The 26,218-nt window shown below is 51.8% G+C and overlaps 1 protein-coding gene across 4 annotated transcripts in view; it reads left to right on the top strand.

Annotated features, from left to right (window-relative positions):
• Pde4a (phosphodiesterase 4A) overlaps window positions 1-26,218 on the top strand; it is a 56,818-nt gene that overhangs the window by 10,320 nt on the left and 20,280 nt on the right. For 2 of the 4 annotated variants that reach the window (XM_028872442.1, XM_037207721.1), the window contains 5 exons: window positions 21,335-21,526; window positions 22,425-22,461; window positions 22,547-22,617; window positions 24,679-24,728; window positions 24,845-24,957. In XM_028872442.1, coding sequence (XP_028728275.1) covers window positions 21,335-21,526; window positions 22,425-22,461; window positions 22,547-22,617; window positions 24,679-24,728; window positions 24,845-24,957 — 463 coding nt within the window. Of the gene's footprint in view, window positions 1-12,201; window positions 12,414-14,675; window positions 14,900-21,334; window positions 21,527-22,424; window positions 22,462-22,546; window positions 22,618-24,678; window positions 24,729-24,844; window positions 24,958-26,218 lie in introns of those variants that run through there. The other 2 variants (XM_028872443.1, XM_028872444.2) reach the window with 2 other exon arrangements.

Here is a 26,218-nt window from a genome sequence, read left to right as displayed (position 1 = left end):
ACATTCAGCCTTAGCTTGGCTTGTTGCTAGCCAGATTTCCTTAACTTATCCCTTCTACCTTTTGCCTCTGGGCTTTTCTGTTCTCTCTCTCTCTTTTTTTTTTTTTTTCGAGACAGGGTTTCTCTGTGTAGCTTTGCACCTTTCCTGGGACTCACTTGGACTCACAGAGATCCACCTGGCTCTGCTCCGATGCTGGATTAACAGCACTCGGGACCAGAGCCAGGCGATATCTGTGAGTTCTAGGCCAGCTGGTCTACAGAGCAAGATCCAGGCGAGGCACCAAAACTACACAGAGAAACGCTGTCTCGAAAAACAAACAAACAAAAAAATCTTACTCTGTGGCTTGCTGTCTAGCTGGGTGGCTGACCCCTGGAGTTTTCCTTCTCTGGCTACTACTTCCTTTTTTTTCTCCTAGATTTCTCCCTCTATATATTCTCTCTGCCTGCCAGCCCTGCCTATCCTTTCTCCTGCCTTGCTATTGGACATTCAGTTCTTTATTAGACCATCAGGTGTTTTAGACAGGCACAGTAACACAGCTTCACAGAGTTAAACAAACGCAACATAAACAAAAGTAATACACCTTAAAATAATATTTTACGCCGGGCGGTGGTGGCGCACGCCTTTAATCCCAGCACTCAGGAGGCAGACCAGGTGATCTCTGTGAGTCGAGCAGCCTGGCTACAAGTAGTTCCAGAAAGGCGCAAAGCTACACAGAGAAACCCTGTCTCGAAAAACCAAAAAAAAAATAATACACTTTAAAATAATATTTTACCACAGTTTGTTTTGGGTTATTTTAGACAGTCTTTCCACATAGCTCTGGCTGTTCTGGAACTAACTCACTATGGAACTAACTCCCTGCTTTTGTTTTTTGAGATGAGGTCTTGTGTAGCTAGCTCAGGATAGCCTTGAACTCCAGATGATTCTGCCTTCATTTCCTGCGTGCTGAGATTACAAGCGTGTATCACTGTGCTTCCTTTGCTTGGTGCTGGAGGCAGAACCCAGGGCTAAAGAGATTCTAGGTAAGCGTGCTACCCACTGGGCCCCAGCACTGAACCTGTTTCTGTCATCAGACAGCGATAATGAGTAAGAAAAGCCTGTCCACGGGGCTGTGGTCTAATGATGCAGGGCCTGGGCAGCCCAGGACTCTTTGGAAAAGCATTTCCTCAAATGCTATCAGTCAGAAGAAAGTTCCCTTTGCTACTGCAGAGCCGACTCCGTATCCACAGACTGAGACAACCCAGACACAGGCCCCTGGACACAGCCTGGGAGCAGCTACATGCTGCGAGGGCGAGAGCATCAGATACCACGGTTTCTACTTTGTTGTGGTTTTTTATTTCTTATTTTTATTTTGCTTTTTAAGACAGGGTTTCTCTGTGTTGCCCTGGCTGTCCTGAAACTCATTCGGTAGACCAGGCTGGCCTCGAACTCACAGAGATCACCTGGCTCTGCCTCTTGAGTGATGGAATTAAAGGTGCTCACTACTTTTTTTTTTTTTTTTTTTTTTGAGATTTTCATTGGGGCTGGAGAGAAGGCACAGCAGCCAAGAGCACTGGCTCCCTGCCAGGCAGTGGTGGCACATGCCTTTAATCCTGGCACTCAGGAGGCAGAGGCAGGCGGATCTCTGTGAGTTCAAGGCCAGTGTGATCTAAAAGAGAGTTCCAGGACAGCCAGGGCAGTTACACAGAAAAACCCTATGTCAAAAAGCCAAAAAACAGCTGGGCAGATGTGGCCGCTTGTAATCCCAGCACTCGGGAGACAGAGGCAGGCAGATCTCCGTGAATTTGAGGCCAGGCTGGTCTACAGAACGAGATCTAGGACAGCCATCGTGGGTGCATAGAGAAACCCAGTCTTGAGAAACTAAAAAAAAAGAAAAAGTGCAGGCTCCTCTTCCAGAAGATCCAGGTTCAATTCCCAGCCTTAGACCTGAGACAATTTCTCCTCCTCCTCCTCTCTCTAACTGCAGTTCCAAGAGATCTGACACCCTCACACAGACATACATGCTGGAAGAACACCAATGCACATAAAATAAATCATTAAAAAAGATTTTAGTTATTTTTATTTTTGATGTATATGGTTGCTCTGCTTGTATCTTTTGTCTGTATACTGTGTGTGTGTGTGTGTGTGTGTGTGTGTGTGTGTGTGTGTGTGTGTTATGTGTGTGTATGTGGGTGTGTCTGAGGGTGTCAGATCCTCTGGAACTGGAGTTAAGTAGTTGGTGACCTGTGGGTGTTGGGAATCGAACCTGGGTCCTCTGGAAGAGCCAGAAGTGCTCTTAACTGCTAGGCCATCTCCCCAGACGTTTTTACTTCTTTTATGGCATTCTTTTCTTAGATTTATATATACTTCGTTTCTTAGATTTAGTCTGTGTTGGGGGTGCAGGGGTCCCATGGCGAGCGTGTGGAGGTTGGAGGGCACACGCGTGGGAGCAAGTTCTCCCCTTCCATGTGTGTCCCAGGGATTGAACTCAGGCTTGCAGCAAGCGCCTTTATCTGCTGAATCTCTTGGTATGAAACAAATCAAATACAAGCACCCTGTCCCTCCCTTGCTCGGTGTCCTCTGCTTCCTCATCTGCCAGGAACCCTTTTTGCAGAGATGTACCACTCAGGGCTTTGGCTCAGAACTGCTGCTGTCTAGATTCAGTTGATGGGGTGCTTGCCCAGCACTCGAGAAGCCCCAGTTTCATCCCTAGCCCAGAAAACACACCTGTGAGCCAGCACTCAGGAGGTAGGTGAGGGAGGATCAGGAACACAGTAATACACTGTCGCATAGTGAGCTCCAAGCCGGCCTGGCACATAAGACCCTGCTTCAGAAAAGAAAAAGGAACAAAAAAAATGTCTTGCTGTCTGGAGTTCTCAGACAGTGGTTGAGGCAGAAATAACAAAACCATCAGATAATGGTAGATGACGTGTGGGACAGGAAGCACAGAGGAATCCTGAGGTCAGGCAAGGCCTCTCTGCAGAGGTGACATTTGAGTAGAGACCTATGAAGATGCAGTATGAGTGTGTCCGTGTGTCCGGTGGCAGAGGGAACAGCCAGTGCAGAAGTCCTGGAGCACAGTGAGAGGGAGGTTAAGAGGCGGCTTTGAGGTCCTGTCAGGAGTGATGTCCCAGGAAGGGACTGAAGCTGAGTGTGACGCCACACCTGTAATCTGCACTCTGCAGGTCAAGGCTGGAGGAATGATACAGTTTTAAATTTCTATTTCGTATGTATGGGTGTTTTCCTGCATGTGTGTCTGTGCACCGTGTGCATTCCTGGTGCCCTGCTGAGGCCAGAAGAGGATATTGGATCCCCTAGAACTGGAGTTACAAGTGGTTGTGAGCTGCCATGTGCTTGTTGGGAGTTGAACCTGGGTCCGTTGGATGAGCAGGGGATCCAGTACCTGTTTTTGGCCTCTGTGGGCACCACAAGCAGCAGAAGAAATTGGCTTTCTGGGTCAATTGGTACAATGCTTGCTTGAACGCCAAATCCACGGACTTCCATCCCAGCCCCTCAGGAGCCAGGCACAGTGTCACACCTGGAACCACTTCCGAGGTGGAGGCAGGAGGATCGGAAGTTCAAGGTCTCAGCTCCTGCAGTACAGTCAGTTCCGGGCCAGCCTGGGCTACATGAAACCCTGTCTCAATCGCACTGTTCTTACAGAAGGCCCCAGGTTCAGTTCCCAGCACAGGCTCACAACTGCCTGTGACTACAGCTCCAGATCTGGCACCATCTTCTAGTCTCTGCGGTCCCTGCACTCACGTATACATACCCACTCACAGACACACACACACACACAACGTACATCATTAAAAATAAAATAATTTTGTTTCTTTGCTTTTAGAGACAGAGTTTCTTTGTGTAGCCCTGACTTTCCTAGAACTCTCTCTGTAGACAGGCTGGACTCAAATTCAGTAATCCACTGGCCTCTGCGTCTGTTGAGATTAAAGGTGTGCACCACCACACCTAGCAAGAATAAAATACATTCTAAGAAATTAAATTTATTTTTATTTTTAGAAATTCAGCCCTCGGGGTCTGAAGAGCTGGCTCAGCAGCTTACAGCACTGGCCGCCCTTCCAGAGGATCCAGGTTCAGTTCCCAGCGCCTACACAGCAGCTCTGTTCCAGGGGTCTGGCAGCCTCTTCCGGCCTCTGTGGGCCTCTTCCGGCCTCTGTGGGCCTCTGTGGCCGTCAGCATACACATGCAGGCAAACCTCCTGTAGATATAAAATAAAAATACGTATTTTTAAAAATCCAGCTCTACTTCTTCTAGGCTAGGTAACCCTATCCAAGTGACTTGCCTCTTCTGACCTCTGGTTTCTGCATCTTTGAAATGGTCTTAGTTCTTGGCTGTTCTTCCAAAGGACCAGGGTTCAATTCCCAGCACCCACACAACAGCTCACGACTGTAACTCCAATTCCAGGGGATCTGATACCTTCACACAGAGTATATATAGTATGCACATAAATAAATCTTATATTTATTTATTTATTTATTTATTTATTACCAGACTGGCCTTGAACTCACAGAGATCGACTGTCTCTGACTCCTGAGTGCTGGGATTAAAGGAATGCGCTACCACCGCTCATAAATAAATAAATCTTAAAAAAAAAAAAAAAAAAAAAAAAAAAAAAAACCACCACTGCCTCTTTTTTAGCCCGGCAGTGGTGGCGCACGCCTTTAATCCCAGCACTTGGGAGGCAGGGGTGGGGGGTGGTTCTGAGTTTAAGGCCAGCCTGCTCTACAGAGTGAGTTCCAGGACAGCCAGGGCTACACAGAGAAACCCAGTTTTGAAGAAAAACAGAAGAAAACAGCCCACCACCAAGGGCATTCTAAACAACACAATACAACTACAGCAGACAGCAGAGGGACTTGAGCGGTCAGTGGGCAAGAACAGCCTGCTTCTGGTTTGAACTGGAACTTTCCTCACTCTGGTGCTTGGTGCCGGGACCTTAAGGGACTGAGGCAGAGATTCTCAAGCCGGATGTCAGCCTTCTCGCCTTCCAAGGAAGTGGCCACGGCTGTCCATATTTCAGCCGTTATAGCGAAGAGTGCTGCCGACGTCCAGTGTTTGAGGCAAGGGATGGTCAGTTGCTGCACAGGACAGTCACCAGAACAACAAAGGTCACTTAACCCCCACGTGCCAGTAGGGCCAGGGGTGGGAAACCCAAGTTTGCAGCCATGTGACCCCACATCTGGAGTGAAGACTGCTGCTTCCTGGGGATTTCTGTATGCAGCCTAAAATTTCAAGCTTATATTTATTTGTTTTGCCACATGGATGAAACCCAGGGCCTCACACGTGCTAGGCCAGTACCCTGCCACTGAGTGGCATCCCTGGGGTGTCATGGATTCCAGGACACCCCTCCCACAACTGCAGTCTGTGACGTTCTCCTTGCTCCTGTAGAGCGGCATGGTTTCTATACAGATTCGACACGATCCTCTCCTTGGCCAGAAAACTTTCATTTTGGAAAAAAAAAAAATCTTTATTTCATGTGTATGGGAGTTTTGCTTATATATGTTTACACACCATATGTTTGCTATGCTGGAAGAGTCCAGAAGAGGGTGTCAGATTCCCCTGGACCTGGAATTGCAGATGGTTGTGAGCCACTCTGTGGGTGCTGGGAACCAAGCCCAGGTCATTTATAAGAGCAGCAGTGCTCTTTTTTGTTGTTGTTATTTTTGAAGACAGGCTTTCTCCGTATAGCTTTGGTGCCTGTCCTGGAACTCACTCTGTAGACCAAGCTGGCCTTGAACTCACAGAGTTTAATCCCAATTGCTGGGATTAAAGGCAATGCCCACACTTACCAACCCCAGCTCACACTTTTAATTTGCGCTGGCGCACACTTAATCCAACTACAACCAATCTCTTGCCAGCTGCACCAAGACTCAAAACAAAACACAAAAATTTAAAAAAAAAAAAAAAAAAAAAAAAATTTACATTTATTTACTTATTTTGGGATGGAGGTGTGTATCATGGTTCACATGTAGGCTTTAGCTGGGGGTCCTCTGCTCCCACTGTGTGGGCTCCAAGGGTTGCCCTCAGGTCTGCAGGCCTGGCAGCTGCCTCTACCTGCTGAGATATTTCTAGGGCTCCCCACTCCCCAACACCCCCAGGCGGAGTCTCCATATATAGACCAGGCTTGCTTTCAACCCCTGATTCTCTCCTCTTACCCTCTCAAATATTTGGGTGACAGACAGGTGCACACCCCCACACTTAGCTCCAAATGCACTTAAAAAGCAAATTTGGGCCCGTAGAGCTGGCTCAGCAGGTAAGAGCACCTGCTGTGGCAGCTGATGGCCTGATGTGTCTCCCAGGATCCACACGGTGGGTGAGGATGGACCCTGGAGGCTGTCCTGTGGCCTGCACACTTACACCCACAGACATTAGATCAATGAATAAACATTTCAACAATTAAAAATAAAAACAAGGGCCGGAGAGCTGGCTCAGCAGGTAAGGGCGCTTGCTGCTCTTGCAGAGGACCTGAGTTCTCTTCCCATCGGCCACATCTGGCCGATGCCGGTTACTCCAGCTCCAGGAATCTAACACCATCTCTGGCCTCTTCTGGCACCACCACACACAGGACATGAACATAAAAAATAATATTTCTTTAATTTTATTTACTTATTTTTGGGTTTGTGAGACAGGGTTTCTCTGTGTAGCCCAGGCTGTACTGGAATCTGCTTTTTTTTTTTTTTTTTTTTTTTTTTTTTTTTTTATCATCAGCTTGATACAGTACAAATTCTTATCCTAATAGTGAAATGTTTCACTGAAGCTTGCCCAGTAATTGAGTAAACCCAAAACTTATAAGCCACAGTCATCCTAGGGTCCCCCCTGCTATATAGCCTCCATGGTTCTGTGGGTTGCAGTCCGATTGTCCTTTGCTTTATATCTAGTATCCACCTATGAGTGAGTACATACCATGTTTGTCCTTCTGGGTCTGGGTTACCTCACTCAGGATATTTTCTAGTTCCATCCATTTGCCTGCAAATTTCATGATGTCATTGTTTTTCTCTGCTGAGTAGTACTCCATTGTGTATACATACCACATTCTTAATCCATTCTTCCATTGACGGGCATCTAGGTTGTTTCCAGGCTCTGGCTATTACAAATAGTGCTGCTATGAACATAGTTGAGCATGTATCTTTGTGGTATGATTGAGCATTCCTTTGGTATATGCCCAAGAGTGGTATGGCTGGGTCTTGAGGTAGATCGATTCCCAATTTTCTGAGAAACCGCCATACTGATTTCCACAGTGGCTGTACAAGTTTGCACTTCCACCAACAGTGGAGGAGTGCTGGAACCTGCTTTGTAGCCCAGGCTGGCCTAGAACTCAAGAAATCCACCTGCCTCCGGAGTGCTGGATTAAAGATGTGCATCACCAAGCCCAGCTAACTGTTTTCAATTGTTTGTAAGTATGTGCCCACAGGGGCTCTGGCGAGAGTTCGAATGAATTACAAGCAGTTGTGGATACTAGGAATCGAACTCAGGTCCTCTGAAGGAGCAGTACATGCTTTTAACTGCTGAACCATCTCTCTAGGCCCCAAAGTAATAAAGTCTTTTAGAAAGAGTAAAAAATTATTTGGCTTTCGGTTGTTTGAGACAAGATCTTATGTAGATCCACTGGACTTGAACTCACTGTAGCCAAAATGACCTGAATATCCTGACCGTCCTTTCTCCGATTACCCAGTGCTGGGCTCACAATGTGTACCAGCCTCAAAAGTGTTCCGGTCTGTGCTTGAACGAATCTGAGGACTTGAAATGATCAGCTACAGGGACAACTGACGGTAATACATATATAATATATAATTATATATACAGTCATTACCATTGTATGGGGAAGACAATTGGGGTTTTTTAAAAGTCTACAAAGGGACTCGTGATAAAGGCTGGCACTCTGGGGTAGGGGGGTGTGGTGCCAACGCCTGTCATCAGCACTGGGGAGAGAGAGATGAGGATCAGGAGTTCAAGACTGTCTGGGGCTATTATAGAGTGAGACTTGACCTCAAATAAACAAAAGCAGACCAAGAAAAACCACACTGCTTTAAATTCAGACCTAGCCACTCACGGGTCATGTGACCTTGACATGCTCTTAAACAGGCTGTCTCCCTTAGCAGCTCCTCCCCCACGGCCCCTTTTTTGAAGGTATGTTTCTCTGGCCTGCCTGGAACTTGCTTTGTAGGCCCGACCAGCCTCAAACTCACAGATCTGTCCGCCTCCCCAGTGCTGGGGTCAAAGGTATGCATCACCGTGCCTGGCTTTGTGAGAGCTGTGTGTGCACACTGGTTACTGTGGGCACGCACACGTGACAGCACTCACGGGGAAATCCCAAGCTCATCCTCTGAAGTCAGTCCTCGCCTTCTGTCATGTGGGTTCTGGAGATTGAACCCAGTTTGTCCAGGCTTGGCAGCAAGCTCCTTCACCCAGTGAGCCATCTCGTCGGCTCTTGTACGATTGGGATCGCAGCAGGAAGTGCTGGACACACAGAGAGTATGAAAGGGCCAGGTGTGCGGGGCGTTGGTGGGGCACACCTTTAATCCCAGCACTCAGGAAGCAGAGGCAGGTGGGTCTCTGTGAGCTCTAGGCCAGCCTGGCTTACAGATCGGGTTCCAGGACAGCCAGGGCTGTTATATAAAGAAACCCTGTCTCTAATGCCTGGGGGGCGCTCACCAACCTAAGACAGAGCGCCTGTGTGGCCTGGGCAGGCATCTCATGACGAGTAAGGTGACCTACTGATGTTCCACTGCAACCTAAGTTAGAAGCTCAGTTTTTAGTAAAAGCGGGACCTGCAGGGTGTGTCTCCCCTCCCCTTTTGGGTAACTGTTGCCTTGACTTGAGATCCTCCCTATGCTAATTCCCTCCCGGGTTCCACCCTCCTGAATGCTTAAGGGCAGATCCTTGTCTGTGTATCCTGCATAATGGACGTTGACAGCTTAGATGCTAGATTGTAAAACATTAGGGAACTTCTGCCCTCCGGGGTCCTCCCATTGTGCTGTAAGCCTGTATTCAAGACCTCCTCCCTCCTTCGATAAACAGCATTCCGCATTAAATAAATTAATTAATTAAAAAAAAAAAAAGAAACCCTGTCTCAAAAAACCAAAAGAAAGGTGCTGGAGAGATGGCTCAGTGGTTAAGGCAGGCTTCCTGCCCTATCAGAAGACCTGAGTTCAAATCCCAGTGCCCACTGTGGGCAGTGTACAGACACCTAAACTCCAGCTCCAGGGTATCTGATGCCCTCTTATGACCTCCGTGGGTACCTGTGCGTGTGTGTGCACACACACTCATAGAAAATAAAAAAAAATTAAAATCTTAGAGAGCAAAAAACCGAAAGAAAGAAATGGAGGGTGATCCTAATTAGTCTTATCAATAAAAAAAAAAAAAAAAAAAACCCGAGTCAGATATCAGGGTAATAACCTGAAAGATCAGAGAAGCAGAGCAGCAGTCACTAGTGACTTCTTACCTTTACGAATCCTCAGACCAAAAAGTGGAGCAAGGTCCTGTCTCCACCCACCTTATATTCCTGTCTCTCCACCTCTTGAGCGCTGGGATCAAAGGCTTGATCCTCCCAAGTACTGGGATTAAAGGGGTGTGCACCACTGCCTGGCCTCTAAAGTTAACTGGTGGCTAGCTCTGCCCTCTGATCTCCAGGCAAGCTTTGTTTGTCAGAACACAAATTATCACACAAGGAAGGAAGGAAGGAAGGGCCAGGCGCTCGCTATGACCATCATGGTCACTATGCAATCGCCCTCGGCTTGCACACTATGAAACAGCAAACATCTTCTCAGATAATAACAGCTGTAGCTATTGATTAAGTCTGCACCACATCTAAATGTTCCTGGGTCTTTTGAACCATGTTAGCCAGGCTGGCCTTGAACTCTTAATAGTTTAAGACTTCCATCCTTCTGTCTCTACCTCTGGAGCTCTGGAATAGCACTGGGCTGTGCGTGTGTGCGTGTGTGCGTGTGTGCGTGTGTGCGTGTGTGCGTGTGTGTGTGTGTGTGTGTGTGTGTGTGTGTAACCCAGGCTTTGTGCGTGCTAAGCAAGCCCCCCACCAGCTGAGCCCAGCCCTAGTTCAGCGTCAGATACGTTTATTGCACCTACTTTACAGTTGGGCAAACTGAGGCTCTGTGAAAGTGATTTCAAGTCAAGTGAATAAAGTGATGGTAAAACTAAGGCTTGAGTTTAGCCTGTCTGTCTCTGGGCCCTGTGGCACCAGTGCCAATAACTCTGGACAGAAAGCGCTGTACCCCGACTCCCTGCTCCTTTCAGAATCTGAGCAAGCATCTTGCCGGGTGAGATGTACATGCCTGTAATGTCAGCACCAAGAGGCCAAGGCAGGTGCATTTGGAGTTCGCAGCCAGCCTGAGCTCCTGGAGGACAGGGAGGTGGTTTAAGCATCTGGTTGGCTATATTCAAGTCTCCCACCTGCTCACTGTTTTCCTCATCGTCACCAAAAGGGCTTTACTGGGCCCCCTGGGTCCCACTGCTGAGACTCTGCAGATATATCGGGGATCCCAGATGGTCATCCTCTGTGTTCTGCTGGGCCTGCCTCCAGGAGCAGGTGGGATTCTTGGGGCTACCTTGTGAACTGTGGGGGACCTAGTCACGAAGTAGGGTGAGCAGGACTTGATGGAGCCTTAGACGTGTATAGGGGCTGCGGATAGTCCTGGCCTCTAGGGTTGCTCTCTCTGTCTCTGTGTGTGTATGTCTGTCTGTCTGTCTCTGTGTCCCTGTCTCTCAGCACAGGGCCTCACTACGTTGCCCAGGCTAGTCTAGAACTTGCTGTGTAGACCAGGCTGGCCTTGAACTCACACACATCTGCCCCCCTTTGTCTCCAGAGTGCCCAGATTAAGGGCGTGAGCCACTGTGCCTGGCTTTCTGGGGTTCTTAGGAGGTAGAAGGAACACTACGGGTGTGCCTCAGATGATACCGCACCTGCCTAGGCTCCATCCTCAGCACCAAATATACTGGGCGTGGGGTCTCATGCCTGGAATCCCAGCGCTAGAGGAGGTGGAGGCAGGGGGATTCAGAGTTTAAACTCAGACTGCCACATAGCAAAGTTAAGGTCAGCTTGGGCTGCGTGAGACTGCCTAGGCAGGCAGAGGAACGGGAACTATTGGTGGCACTCTGAGGCGTTTCCAAGACTGTGGGTGTGTCAGATTATGCCCTAGAATCTGGGACTGGGGCCGGTGGGGTGGCTCAGTGGGTATAGACGGTTGCTGCCAAGTCTGCCTCCCCAAATCCAGTCCCTGGGACCCACACGGCGGAAGCAGGCTGACTCCTGAAGATTGTGTTTTCACCTCCACATGTGCACTATGCCATGTGCGCTCGTGTGCACTCTCACAAGTGGGAGCGCGCGCACGCGCGCACACACACACACACACACACACTAATAAAATAGTGAACAGTAAATAGATAATATAAAGCAAGACTTAAAGTCTAGGACTGGCCCAAGAGCCATGGGTTAGCCTACTTACACCCCGGTGCCTTTGGGATCCCTCAGCATGTGGTAGTGTCACGGTGGTTCGGACACACGCCTTGTGTCCGGAGATAGCCCTAAGCTTGTTAGGGTCTCAGCACTTTGGGGGATCTGCGGTGGAGCCCCCGCAGGGTGGAGGGACATGCAGGGAATGTGGAGATACTTCCTGCCGTAAGTGATGGACTCTGGGATTTGGAGGATCCAATTGGCTTGCGGATGTTGCCTTTGCCTGTGGGAGGCGAGTCAAGGGGGCTGGGGATCTGCGTGCCTTAGGAGAGTTCTGGAAAAAAAATCTAAGCTGCTGCCCGCCCATAGTGGCACACACTTTTAATCCCCGAATTGCATGGCAGAGGCAGGTAGATCTCTGTGAGTTCGAGGCCAGCTTGGTCTCATGTTCCAGGCTAACCAGAAGTACACAGTGAGACCCGGCTTTACCACCTCCCACCCCCCAAAAAATTAGTGAATAGTCAACCTGAGTGGCTGTGTCAGTGGCTGGTGTCTGAGGGGCCCCCTTGGGCTCTCAGAACACCACCCGGATTTGTGGGTGCACTCTGAGAATCCTGGTCTACCCTGTTGGGAGTGGGATGTCTCAGAGAACAACGACGGTGCTGGGAAAAGGGGGGACATCTCGGGATCTGTGGCCACCCCAGCGGCGCGCCTTGGAGGAAGGTGGTTGGGCTTCCTGAGGTCTGAGGCGCCCCGGCCGGGCTCCGCCCCGAGGGCGGCCCGAGCGCAGCCGGAAGGGCCGAAGCGGCGGGAGGCGCATGGCGCTGCGGGCCTGGGGTCGCAGCCGTGAGCCGCGCACGGCCGCCTGCCTGGAGGTGGCGGCCGAGGACGACGCGTTCCTGCCCGGGCCCTCCGCGGCCTCTGCGTTCTTCTGCAGCACATCCTCCACGCCGCACAGACGCCTGCGGCTCTTCCGTGGCAGCGTGCAAGACTGGGGCCGCCAGGCGTGTGCCGGGTGAGTGCACGCCTCTCCAGCCATGGGTTCGAGGCTCTTCTTGGCTAGCCAGCATGGCTGTCCGTTGGGCTTGGAGAGGGGGCTTACAGCAGCCTGGCTTTTCCTCTTCCGTTTGAGATAGAGATAAAAATCATCTTGCCCTCCAGGGTTGCTGTGGAGAAATCTGATAGGGCATGCAGTAGGTGCTCAATAAACGCAGGGTCTCTCCCACTTCCTGTGCTTACTTGAAGCTGTGGTAATCCCTTGGGGGACTGGAGGCCAACCCAGCATCCGTTGTGACCCCGGGACTTGTGTTCTTTTCTTTTCCTTTTTAGGGACTGGACAGATGGTTCAGAGGCTGAGAGCACTTGCTGAGGATCAGTTCCCAGTACCACATCACACCCTGGGGCTCACAAACCCCGGTCCTCCGCTGCAGAGGACCAAAGCCCTGTGCTCAGTGCCTCATTCACTCACACACACACACTAAGCATAAATATAAGATTTATCTTTTAAGTTATGTGCACTTAGGTGCGTGCACATGAGCTCGGGTGCCTATGGAGGCCAGAAGAGAATGCTGGGTCCCCTGGACCTGGAGTTAGAGGCAGTTGTGAGCCACTCAGTGTGGGTGCTGGGAACCAAATTCAGTCTGACTGCTCAGTTCTGGCTAGCCTGAACTCACTATGTAGACCAGGCTGGGATTAAAGGTGTGTGCCACCATGCCTCTCTTCTTTTTCCTTTTCTTTCTTTCCTTCTTGTTTTTATTTTGATTTTTTTATTAGCTTTTTTATTTTTAATCTTAAATCATTTTTATGTATATGAGTGTGCCTGGTGTGTGCCATGTGTGCGCCTGGTGCCTTTGGAGGCCAGGTGAGGACATGGGATCCCCTCCAAATGGTTATGAGCCTCCATGTAGATACTGGGAATTGAACCCAGGTCCTCTGGAGGAGCAGCCAGTGCTTTCAACCAATGAAATGAGCCATTGCTCCAGATGTGGTTTTCTGTATTCGGAGTTTGTTTTGAGACACAGTCTCATGTAACCCAGGCTAGCTTCCAGCTCACTGTCTAGCCAAGGATGGTCTTGAACTTCTGACCCTCTTGCCGCTCCTGAGTGCTAGGGTTATAGTCACAGCACACCATCCCAGCTCAGGCCAAGCCCTCTGTGTGTGTGTGTGTGTGTGTGTGTGTGTGTGTGTGTGTGTGTGCGTTAGGCAGGCACTCTACTAGCTGAGATGTATAGTCCGTGACTTTTGAGATACAGAGCTGCTCTGTAGCTCAGGCTGACCCAGGATGCTCAGGTTGCAGGTTTGAGCTCCCAAATTGGGAACACGTTTGTGTTGCGTTCTAGCCTCTAACAGCCTGTGGGATGACATTGTTCTGTTGCCTTGTGGGGCAGGTTTGACTCTGCCCCACCTCTCCCCAGCTCTGCTCCCTGCATGTCAGCAGTCCCTCCCCTGGGTCTCTTTTGGTAGTGATGCCACCTTGTGCCATGAGGGATGATGGATGGTTGCTTGGCCAGAGTGTGATGGGCTGTGGGGACAGGAAGCCTGAGGGAGCCAGGCCTAGAAACCACATCCGGTGTGCCTTCCAAACATCCCTTTCTCCTGGAGACCGAACTTTGTGGTAGTCTGGAGGTCGGCCCAGGTTTTTGCTGGGTCTCCTCCCCGCCAGCCCTGCGCCCTGTTCTCTACACATACTTGTTTAGGACAGACTGTTGGAAGTCACCCTGGGCACTGGGCAAGAAGTGGGCGGGGAAAGCAGAGGCGAGGCCTGGCCTTTGGGATGGGGCAAGGTGCGGGGACCTAAGGGTCCCTGGTTTGATTCTGTGCCTGCCCCCTTTGTTTACCCTTCCACTCCCCATCCCCACCTCCCAGCATCTGTCACCTTGTCCCTCCCTAGGGTCTTGCTCACCCAGCCTCGCACTCCGCCCTCTGGGGTGTGTCTGGTTCCCCCGCGGGCGCTTGGTGGCGATCTGAGACCTGGAGGTGGCACAGCTCGACGTCAGGCCAGGGAGGGGTGGAAGGCGGGGCCGGGGCAGAGGGGAGGGCCGCGGGCTAGGAGCCGGGGAAACCGGAGCCCCGGGCGTCCCTAAAGCCCGGGGAGGGACCGGCGGGAAGTGGGCGCTCGGTTTCACAGGGCCCTTCTGCAGGAGGGAGGGAGGCGCTGCGGACACACACCCGTGAGGAGGAGGACGCGGGCACCCGGGATCGTGTCCCTCGGGGGGCCACATGGGTGGTGCCAGGGGCTAGGACACAAGTGTGGAGGCGGTGCCGGCGATCGCTGGCTCCTCAGGCCTGGCTTGCAACGCCGCCGCCGCACACCCCCAGTGCAGCAGCTGGTCCCCAATGCCGGCCCCGACGGCGGCGCTTGGCTCCCATGCGCTCCAGTGCAGCACCCCGGGCCCGGCCCCGACCCCCGGCCCTGGCACTGCCCCTGGGACCAGAGTCACTGAGCCTCTTCTCCTTCAGCGAGGAGGACACTCTCCGACACCCTCCTGGCAGATGTATCAGGTGGGTGACCCGAAGGTGCTCTTGCCTGTTTGGGGAAAGAGGACCCTTTCCAGAGTAGCCAGCCTTCGGGGAGTCCCCTAAGTAACTTCCCACATCTAGCTAGGGACCCTGCCCCCTGCCCTACCCTTCAAAATGTGGGTGCCTGCTCATGGTAGGGCTCCAAAAATGGGTGCTAGTTTCCACCTCGACCTGTCTGTTCAGGGTTGGGGTTCCTTGGCTCTTTCCGTTCCCCTCAGCCGGAGTATCTAGCACTCGCCCTGGCAGCAAATGTGGGTGTCCAGCCTGTCACCTCACCTGGGCTCCATTCCCAAGCCGGTGGCCCAGAGCCAGGTCCCTGAGGCCTTACATGGTTTCCCCACACACAGCTCCCCCCAGCTTGGGCTGACTGCAAGCAAGCCCTGGTGTGTGGGGGAAGGTGAGGGAAAGTGTCTGAGTACCCAGAGGGCATTTTGAACTGGGTGGTTAGAAGCTGCGGCCAGGAAGTGACCTTTAAGTTGGGAAGTCCTCCCTGCCTCGCTGCACAGTCTGGTCAGATACCTTGATGGACACAGACACACTGTCCAGCGAGCACACACGTGGCCACACCCACATTTGGGTTAAGCTGGGTCACAGGTGTTTGCTATTCTAGACGTGTCGGGGTCTCCGGGTTAGTCAAGGCTCTGGGAGAACCCACAAGGGACCCATGACCATGACAGGCGATCACAGATGTTAACACCTACCGAACACCCCTCCACAGCATGGTCTGCACCTCGCTTTCCCCAGGAAGCCATGGTCACCCAAACCCCTCCAAGCCTCTTCACACATTCCTGCAGGCAGGAAAGACCACACACACACACACACACACACACACACACACACACACACACTTCATAAACACCACTTGGGTCAGGGACAGCCACAGTGTCTATGTGGGGCTTTCTCATGAGGTCTCAGGAGCATGGGACAGACACCTGTTCCTCCCTCCTGCGTACTTCTGCATGACAGGCATGGACACACAGGAATCCCCTGCCCTAGACCGATCACATGCTCCAAGACCTGACATCCAGTCCCACAAACATCAGTGGCACCTGGCACGGTGAACCCGCCGCAGACGATTGCCAGAGCTGACACTCAACCTCCCAGTGACCTTCACAGAGTAAACCAGTCCTTTCCACAGAGGCTTCCTGGTACTTCCTCCAAGGCAATCAGGTGGAGACAGGCAAGGAGCCTGGGAGGCAGCAGCAGGCTGGTCCTCTGTTTCTGCCCCCAGAGGGCAGAGCCCAGCAGCCCCAGGTTCAAAGCCACCCTGACCGAATTATCCAGGCGTTTTGTTTGTTTGTTTAGTAGCCAAACTGGCCTCTAATTTGCCGTGTAGCTGAGGGTGACCTTGAAGAGCTGATCGCCTGCCTCCGCCCCTTGGGGTGCTGGGGATGGAGCCCAGAGCTTTGTGAATGCCAGGCAGCCCCCTTTCCACTGAGCCCAGCCCCACACATCCTCTCTGACCTCCTTATTGTCAGTTTTTTTTTGGGGGGGGTTGGCCTAGAAAATGGGATAGTGATGCATATGTGGACATATTTTAGCACCCAGCATGGGGCACTTAATAGCATTTGTTTGTGTTTGGGTTCTTTTGTTTGATTACATTTATCTATTTATTTTTATTTCCTGAGGTGGCACATGCAGAAGTCACGGGACAGGTGTCTGTCCATTCTCCCTTTCCACTGTTCGGGTCCTGGGGACTGAACCTTTACTGCTGAGCCGTATCACCGGCTCCTCACCTTACTTTTTTTGTTGTTGTTGCTTCTGTTTTCCGAGACAGGGTTTCTCCGTGTAGTTTTGGTACCTGTCCTGGAGCTCGCTCTGTAGCCCAGGCTGGCCTCGAACTCACAGAGATCCGCCTGCCTCTGCCTTCCGAGTGCTGGGGTTAAAGGCGTGCACCACCACTGGCCCGGCTCTCACCTTACTTTTTTGAGACAGGGTCAGTCCCTGAACCTGAAGTTCCCCGATTGGGCGAGACTGTGTGGCGAGGGAGACCCGAGCATCCTGTCTTCTTCCCAGAGCTAGCCTGCGGCGCAGGGGGCCGCGCAGGGGGCAGGGCCTGTCTCCCTTGCCCCTGCTGGTGGTCCAGACACAGGTCTCCTTGTGGCTGGTGCCTGACTATGTGGCCTCCCGAGGTGGAGGCGAGAGTCTAGAGCAGGTCACTGTACCCATGCTGCCGGGGCCGGTGGCTATGGCACCAGCCTCCGCGCCTCCCTCAGTGTAGTTTGTGACTTCTCCTCCTGTTGAGATTTCTCTGGCTGACTTTGGGCCACCTCCAAGGAGCCAGTGACAGACAGGAGAGGCAGGGGTCTTTTTTTCCTTTCATTCCTATTTTGTGGGCATGGGTATGACAGTAGCCATGTGGAGGTTAGAGGACAGCTGTGGACGTCACGTCTCTTCTTCCGGGATGGAAGTCCCAGGGAGCAAACTGAGGTCTCTGTGCTTGGTTGCAGTCTAGGATTAGCTGACTCCCTGTTTCTCCCCAGGCTTCAGTTCAACAGCCCAGTCCCGTCCCCTGTGCCTGCCCTCGGCTCAGGGGACGTTCAGGCCTAAGCGCAAACAGCGGTGCCCAGGGGACCATCTGCTTACCACGAAGGTCCCTGCGCTCCTACTGACGTGGGCTGCTTCCCTAGGGGCAGCAGACTGGCCACCAGGATGCCAGCCGAGAGCCCTCTCGGCGTCTGTGTGGGTCTCATCCTCCCTAAACGGCAGCCTGAGCCCCTGTGTAGAGGCCCAAGGGTTGGGGGTCCTCAGTGGGAGCAAACTCAGGCTGTGGTCATCAGGCAGCGAGGCCCCCAAGGACCCACGGACACTGTGCCTCAGTTTGCATGTTCTCTGGGATTTTACCAGGACCCCTCAGGAAATGGTGCAGAAAAAGTGGTGTGTACAAAGCATTTTAGCAGGAGGAGGCAGACAGCGAGGACAGGAGAAGTACGGTGGGCCAGATGGCTCACTGGTAAAGACTTGACTCCATCCCCAGGGCCCACAGGGTAGAAGAGTGATTCTTGCAAGTCCTCGGACCTCCAAACTGCCACGGCACCATCACCCTTTCTCACACAATAAAGAAACAAGTAAAAAGTAATAAAAACTGTTTTTGAAAATGGAAGTCAGGCCAGGCGGTGGTGGTGCACACTTTTAATCCCAGCACTCGGGAGGCAGAGGCAGGTGGATCTCTGTGAATTTGAGGCCAGCCTGGTCTACAGAGTGAGTTCCAGGACAGCCAGAGCTGCACAGAGAAACCCTCTCAAAAAACCCAAAACAAAACAAAACAAAAGTAAGAAGAAAAAAAGAAAAAGAAAGTGGAAGCCAGTTCCACATTTAGACTGGAGTTCTGTGCCCAAGATATCTTTGAAGACCAACATGCCGAGTCTAAAAATCAGTCTGGACTCAGCAACAGTGGCTGGAGACAAGCAGTGGATGCAGTGGAGAGAGGCATCAGCTCGCACCATGCACTTGACAGGGAGGTGCTCACCGATGAGCATCGTCTTCAAAGGCTGAAGTTCATCTGTGAACTTGAAAAAAGCCTTCAGGGTTTGTTTTTTTTTTTAATTGATTATTTGATCTTTTTTCAAAACAAGGTTTCACTGTGTATCCCTGGCTGTCTGGGATCGCGCTCTGTAGACCAGGCTGGCCTCGAACTCAGATCTGCCTGCCTCTGCCTGGGATTAAAGGAGTGTGCTACTATGCTCAGCTTTTATTTTTAAACACAGTGTGTGTGTGTGTGTGTGTGTGTGTGTGTACGTACACCGAGGCGTGTGTGGAGGTCAGAGAACACCTGTTAGGAGTCTCTCTCTCCTCTGTGTGGGTCCTAAGAATCAAACCTCAGTGTTAGTTTGGTGGCAAACACCTTTACCGCCGCTGCCGCCGCCTCTGTCTCACTGGCCTGAGTGAGATCATCTTTCAACGCCAGATATAGAACCCAGGGCCTCCAAGGCGAGTGCTTTAGCATTGCCCTGGGCTTTGATTTTCTCGGTAGGGTCTCACTAGGTGTGCAGTCCAGGCTGACTTTATACTTGTGATCTTCCTGCCTCAGCCTCCCAGTGCGGGAATGACAGCTGTGCCCCACTGCCGGGCTAGTTCTGTGTAACGACATGTGTAATGCGGCATGAATATGTTATAGTTTTATCTTTTTCTTTTGTGTATGTACTTGTGTGTTTCGTGTATATGGGGTGGGTGGGCACATGTGCCCAGGTGTGTCTAGAGGTCTGAGGTCAACATCTGGTGTCTTCTGTTACTCTCCATGTTATCTTTTGAGACAAGGATCTGTATTATGGAGGTGCGGTTTGGCTGCACTGGGTGCCCATTAAGCCGCCAGGCCCGGCCTGTGTCTGCTCCCCGGCCCTGGGGTTGCAGACCCCGCAGATGCATGCCGCTGCACCTAGCTTTTGCGTAGGTGCTGAGACTGGGACTCAGTTTCTCCTGGTTGCACAGCAGATGTATGCACTGAGCCATCACCTCATCCTTGTCACGTTAACACAATTCATTTGAGCCCAGAGGCTGAGAGGTTGCTCAGCAGGTGAGGGACTAGCCGTCAGACGGGAGGACCTGAGTTTGATCCCCAGGATCCACACGGTAGAAGCAAAGAGCTGATTCCTCAAGTTGTTCTCCGACCACCACATGGGCCATAGCACACACTCACATGTGTGCACCCATGAACACAAACAGATAAATAGACACACTCAAGTTTTGTATGTCAATCATCCATTTTTTTTTCCATGGTGTATACTATTCCACAGTTCGAATTTGCTAGATTATATCAACTCATCAGTTGTTGGATTGTTTTGGTTATTTTGTGTTTGGTAGCTGACACCTACTATAAACATTTTTGTCCAGCTTTGGCCTATGGCCTTTTCAATGGTTTTTCTGTATTTAGCCAGCCAAGTCCCTCAATAATTTTTTTTTAAAGTTTTAAGTAACTTTATTTCATGTGCACTGATGTGAAGGTGTCAGATCCTCTGGGACTGGAGTTACAGACAGTTGTGAGCTGCCATGTGGTTGCTAGGAACTGAACCCGGGTCCTCTGGAAGAGCAGCCAGTGCTCCTAACTGCTGAGCCTTCTCTCCAGCCCCTCTCAATAAAATTTTACTTTAAAAAAAACACCGTATTTTTTAACTTATGAGTGTTTTGCCTGCATGTATGTCTGTGCACCATGTGTGTGCCTGATGCCTGCAGAGGCCAGAACAAGGCATCGGATCCCAGGAACTGGAGTTCCAGACAGTTGTGATCCTGTAGGTGCTGGGGATCAAACCCAGGTCCTCTGCAAGAGCGGCCTGTGCTGCTGAGTCATGTCTCCAGTCCCTGGGGTGACTTTTGTTTTGTTTTGTTTGAGGCAGGGTTTCTCTGTGTGGCCCTGCCTGTCCTGGATCTCACTCTGTAGACCAGGCTGGCCTCGAACTCACAGAGATCCGCCTGCCTCTGCCTCCCGAGTGCTGGGATTAAAGGTGTGTGCCACCACCGCTCAACCCCTTGGTTGATTTTTTTTTTTAAAAAAAAACTTGTTTGTTTGGTTGGTTGGTTGGTTGGCTTTTGAAGACAAGGTCTCTCTGTGTAACTCTGGTTGTCCTGTAACTCACTCTATAGACCAGGCTGGCATTGAACTCAGAGATTCGCCTGCCTCTGCGTCTTGAGTGGTAGGATTAAAGGTGTGAGCCGCCACTACCTGGCCAAGACTTTCTTGAAAGATGTGGTCTTGCCAATGAACTCAAGGTCACCTTGGTTTGCTAAAGCTAGAGCCAAAGCCAAGGTTTATCTTCACACAGTCCTTCCTAAGTGCTGGCATTTCGCCCATAGCGTCCTGCCAGCCCACAGTGCTTTTCTTTGGATTCCCTGTATGGGCACTGGGACTGGGAGCTATTGGGACAACTCCAGAATTCTCCACCTGAGTTTTTTATAACTAATACATTATATTCATTTTGTGTGGACATGTGTGGGCAAAAGTGCAAGGTGTCGGGGTGGCGGTCAGAGGATGAGCCGGTCGCAGTGGCCCTTCAGATTTTTAATTAATTGACCTTAGACAGGGTTAGATCGTATACTAGATTTGCTCCAGATTGACGGCAATACTCTGCTGCTGCGGCCTCCCAAGTGCTGCTGAGATTACCGTGTGAGCTAGCACACTAGCTGCGTGCGTGCATGCGTGCGTGCGTGTGTGTGCGTGCGTGTGTGTGTGTGTGTGTGTGTGCGCGCGCGCGCGCGCGCGCGCGTGCTGTGTGTAGAAAATAAAAGTAAGGTGGGCTACCTTCAAGGACTGAACCCAGGTCCTCACGCTTGCATAGTGTGAGGTAAACGTTGATAAACCGATCTGTCTCCCCTTTCCCGTCTCCCTGTATCTCTGCCACAAACCTCCTCTGTCTCCCTCACACCTCTTGACCTCGCCAGCACCATCTCAGCCCCCCTGACTCCTCTTCCCTCTGTCCTTTGCAGCTTGGATGCAGAAAATGGGCCGACACCATCCCCCGGCCGCAGCCCTCTGGACTCGCAGGCGAGCCCGGGGCTTGTGCTGCATGCTGGGGCGGCCACCAGCCAGCGCCGAGAGTCCTTTCTCTATCGCTCAGACAGTGACTATGACATGTCACCCAAGACTATGTCCAGGAACTCATCGGTCACCAGCGAAGCGTGAGCACACCCTGCCCTCCTCACCAGATCCCCTAGGCCTGGCCCTGCCACGAGCCGCCCTCCCCAGCAGAGTGGGGCACCCACCCCCCTGTTTGCTCAGCCCACACACACTGTCCTCCCCACTGAAGGGTAAGCAGCTCCTTTCCCCCGACACAGAACTTACAAGATCATAAAGTTCGGCTGTGCCCACCAGCTCTGCTCACACCCAATCATTGGTTGCCTTCGAGTCTGGCTCTCCCTCTCCTCTGACTCTAGACGGGTCTGTAGCCCAGGCTGGCTTCAGACTTCCTATGTAGCTGAAGCTATCCTCAAATTCCTGATCCTCCTGCCTCCACTGCCTGAGTGCTGGGATTGCAGACGTATACCACCATGCCCTATGTATGTGGTGCTGAGGATTGAACCCAAAACTTCCTGTATGCATAGGCAAGCCATCTACCAAGTGAGCTCCAGCTCCATGAGCGGGCAAGCTAACCTCAGACTTGTGATCCTCCTGCCTCAGCCCTCTGAGTAGCTGAGATTGCAAGCATACGGTGCAGACTGGCTCTTTTTAGTTTTCATTCTTTTCTCTGTCGTTGGTTCTGGGAACGGTTCAGGAAGTAGCATGTGGTGGGCATGACTGTGCCACCGAGCTGTGTCCCCAGCCCAGCCCTGCGAAGTTGTCTCTCCAGCACTCCTGGGACCCCCTCTAGCCCTCGCTTGCTTATAAGCCCCTCTCAGGATGGGCCCCCATTTACCCCTTTCCTCTCTGGACCCCACTTCCTGTGTGTACGCTTCCCACTCTGGGGCCCCTGTGGGATGTTCCTGCTGGTGCCTTGTCCTGTCTTCTCGCTGCTAGTCCTGACCCCGCAGTGTCCACCCTGAAGCCCTGGCCCTCACCTGCCCCCGTTCTTACTTTCAGGCATGCCGAAGACCTCATTGTGACACCGTTTGCTCAGGTGAGACCTCCTCCCCTCACGGGACAAGGGGCTAGCCTGGTCCCTGACGGCAGACGTCTCTCCTTACGGCTGTCCCCCCCCACAGGTGCTGGCCAGTCTCCGCAGCGTTCGAAGCAACTTCTCCCTCTTAACCAATGTGCCCATCCCCAGCAACAAGTAAGTGGAGCTGAGTCCTCAGTGCCCACGCTCATGAGATGTGGGAGGAGCTATGGGGATGGACTCAATGAGCAGAGGGCTGGCCTAGTACTCAGGAAGCCCGGGGTTCCACCCCAGCACCCCCAAAACACCTATAATCCTAGTACTCAGGAAATGGAGGCAGAAGAACAAGAGTTCAAGTTCATCCTTGGCTACATAGGGAGCTTCAGGACAGCCTGGGCTACGCCAGACCTTGTCTCAAAGTGGAGGAAAACAAAAAAGAACAGCTGGATTCGGCTTTCAGCTCTGCGCTGCGACCTCAGGCTAGCCAGAACTTGAACCCTCTATTGAAGCAACACTTCTAAGCCAGAGAACCGCTCTTCTAGGAACAAAGGCCTAGAGGCCTTCATGAATGGTCGGAGGTCAGGCTCCGGGTTCCAGCTCCAGCCCTGGGCTCTAGGTTGTGACACCAACTTGCTAGACATCCGGCAGTTGGGGGTTGCCTGTGCTTCTCTTCTGAAAAATGAAAGCTGTAGAAAGGCTTTGATTAGAAAGCGTCTGTGAGTAACCAAAGACAGCATGCAGACAGGGTTAGAACAGTGCCTGGTACTTAGTATATGCTCAGTAAATAAGGACGGCTCAAGTCAGGCAAGCTGGCTCAACTGATGAAAGGGGATTGCTGCCAAACCCGACAGCCTGAGTTCAACCCCCAGAACCCACACAGTGGATAGAGAACTGACCCCCACAGGCTGTCATCTGAACTCCACGTGTGCACTGTGGCCTTCGTGTCCTCCCATCCTCATGATAAATGTGAAAAAAGTTTCTTAAAAAATAGGGATAGGGCTGGAGAGATGGGTCAGCGGTTAAGAGCACTAACTGCTGTTCCAGAGGACCTGGGTTCAATTCCCAGCACCCATATGGCAGCTCACAACTGTCTGTAACCCCAGATCTGACACCCTCACACAGACACACATGCAGGCAAATAAAACAAAAGTAAATAAATTAAAAACACAGGTATGAGGGCTGGAGAGATGGCTGAACGGTTGAGACTGAGCACTGCTCTTGCAGAGGGTTTGAATCCAGGTCTCAGCACCCACAAGGGGCAGCTCACAACCACCTATTTATCGCCAGCTCTAGGGGATCCAGTGCTTCCTTCTGGATTCCGAGGGCACCTACATTCACAGTGCACAAGCACACACAGTCAAAAATGAAATTGGTACAGGCCACGCATGGTGGTGCACACCTTTAATCCCAGCACTCTGGAGGCAGAGGCAGGGGGAGCTGTGTGCTCTCAAGGCCAGCCTGAGCTACATAGTGGGTTCCAGGCCAGCCAGGCCTACACAGTCAGACCCTGCCTTAAAAAAAAAAGAGGAGAAGACAGACAGTTCTTCTTATCTTAGGACAGAGGGGTGTCTGGGCGTTACCAATCCTTGGGGGTAGCAATGCCCATCCTCAGAAGCTTGAGAAGGCTGGGGAGAACAGGAAACTTGAAAACCCAGGCTCTGGTCCTCCCACAGGTCAACAGTGTAAACTATTGAAATGCGGTTCCAGCCAGATGTGGCAGCCTTCACTGCCGTCCCAGTACTCAGGGGGAGTCTGAGGCAAGCTGATCCCAGTTCCAGGCCAACCTGTGCTACAGCAAGGCCCTGTTTCAGACACTGCCACCTGCAAAGAATCTACTTTCACCCATTTGAGCCTCCATGTCCTTCCTCTGTGTGGGCTCTTGGGCTGGGCATAGTTCAGAGGCCAGAATTTAAACAAAAATAAACAAAAAATAACGGGCTGGGGCTCCGTTTGCCTCACATGCATGAAGCCCTGGCTTCTATCCCCCGTCCTCCATACACAGGGGAAAGTGGTACCCGTCTGCAGCCCCATCGCCGAGAAGGTGGGATTATGAGGATCAAGGTCGTGTTTGGCTACATAATGAGTCTGAGGCCAGCCTCAGCAGAGACTGTCTCACAAAAGACAAATTCAGGCTCTGATGGTCTGTGAGTTCAGAACCAGGGAAAATGGTGTTACTCATGGAGAGGGAGCTGATTCTGAGAGAACCCAGGCTGACATTGGAGTCCCATTTTTTTGCAGGCGGTCCCCACTGGGCGGCCCACCCGCTGTCTGCAAGGCCACGCTGTCAGGTAGCTAAGCCTAGAGGGTGGGGAAAGGTCCCCTCCCCCTGGGTGGACCCTCATCACTGGGGTGGGAGACTGCCTGGGAGCCCTCTGGGTCACTTCCCTGGACGCCCGTTTCTCAGAGGAGACGTGCCAGCAGCTGGCCCGGGAGACCCTGGAAGAGCTAGACTGGTGTCTGGAGCAGCTGGAGACCATGCAGACCTACCGCTCTGTCAGCGAGATGGCCTCGCACAAGGTGGGCGGGGCCGGCGAGCCGCTAATTCTGCCTGGAGGGCTGGGTGAACCTGGGGTGAACAGGGCTAGGATCCTCGATGGAGAGGGCTGATGGGCTGGCTAAATCTTGGTGGGTGGACGGGACCAGTGGACAGGTGAAGCTTGTGAGATGGAGGGACCACTGGGCAGGGTGAATGTTTGGGGTGGGTGGAGCCAGTCACCAGGGTGAAGCTTGTGGATTAGGCCAATGAACGGCCTGAATCCTTCAGAATGGGTGATATGGTGGGCAGAGTTAATCCACTGATGTGGGTGGGCAAATTTCTAGGCAGGGCTGCAGGGGTAATGGGAATCCATGGGTGGACCCAATTCCGTGACAGGACCTATGTGCTTACCCTAGTGCATGGTCTCTGAATGAAGCAGGTTTAGCAGGTCCAGTGTAGGGAAGTAGAGTGAACGCCACCAAATTCGGGTGGTGAGCAGGGCTGAGCTCGGCTGTACGGCACCGGGGCTGGCATCTGACTGTGCCTTTAGAAAAAACACACAAGTAGCTTGTAACTTAGGCTCTCCTTCGAGCTGAGGAGCCCGGTGTTGGGGCAGGTGCTGGGGGAGCTGATTTAGTTGTACATAGTTTTTACAGATGATTGTCTCTCGTGCAGGTTGTGTGGTTGTGTGTATATACCACTCTATGTGCACTTCCGCAATTATTGATATGAGGTAGTCATAGGATGTTGTATTATTTTTATCTCGTCGTGCTACCACACAATACTCTTCACTATATTCATTTGCAAATGAATCTAACTGTTTGGAGATTCGTATCTGAAGGCGGTGTGTGCCAAGGTAGTGTGACTCTTCCTCAAATTGACGTTACATACAGTTTGCGCGCAAGTTGTTTCAAAGCTTGAAGATTAAGAGGGTAGGTTAAAAAACTCTGCTGGGCCCACGTGGCTGTGGTGTTCTTTGAAAGGGACATTGTACGCTGGGTGCTGAGGGATTCCCTGAGGTCGTGACAGGATGACAGGAAGAGATGCGATGGAGTTTCTTGGAGATGCTTCTGCTGGCCATGCTCTACTGTGTGATTTTAAATTAGGATGCACAAAGTTTTCTATTACGAGTGACAGTTGTGTTATGATTGGTATAGATGCACGTTGTGGGTACTGCATAGGGGCTCTTTTACCCTCTGTCACAGATCTTTGATTCAGGTCGAATTATTGTTGAAATGTGAGGCCCACCCCAGAGAGCACATATCAGTTTGTGGCAATTAGGTCATAACTGAGCCACTTAAA

The sequence above is a fragment of the Peromyscus leucopus genome, chromosome 7, assembly GCF_004664715.2.
Source record: "Peromyscus leucopus breed LL Stock chromosome 7, UCI_PerLeu_2.1, whole genome shotgun sequence".
In the NCBI taxonomy this organism is placed as follows: domain Eukaryota; kingdom Metazoa; phylum Chordata; class Mammalia; order Rodentia; family Cricetidae; genus Peromyscus; species Peromyscus leucopus.
This window is presented reverse-complemented; position numbering and strand designations above follow the sequence as displayed.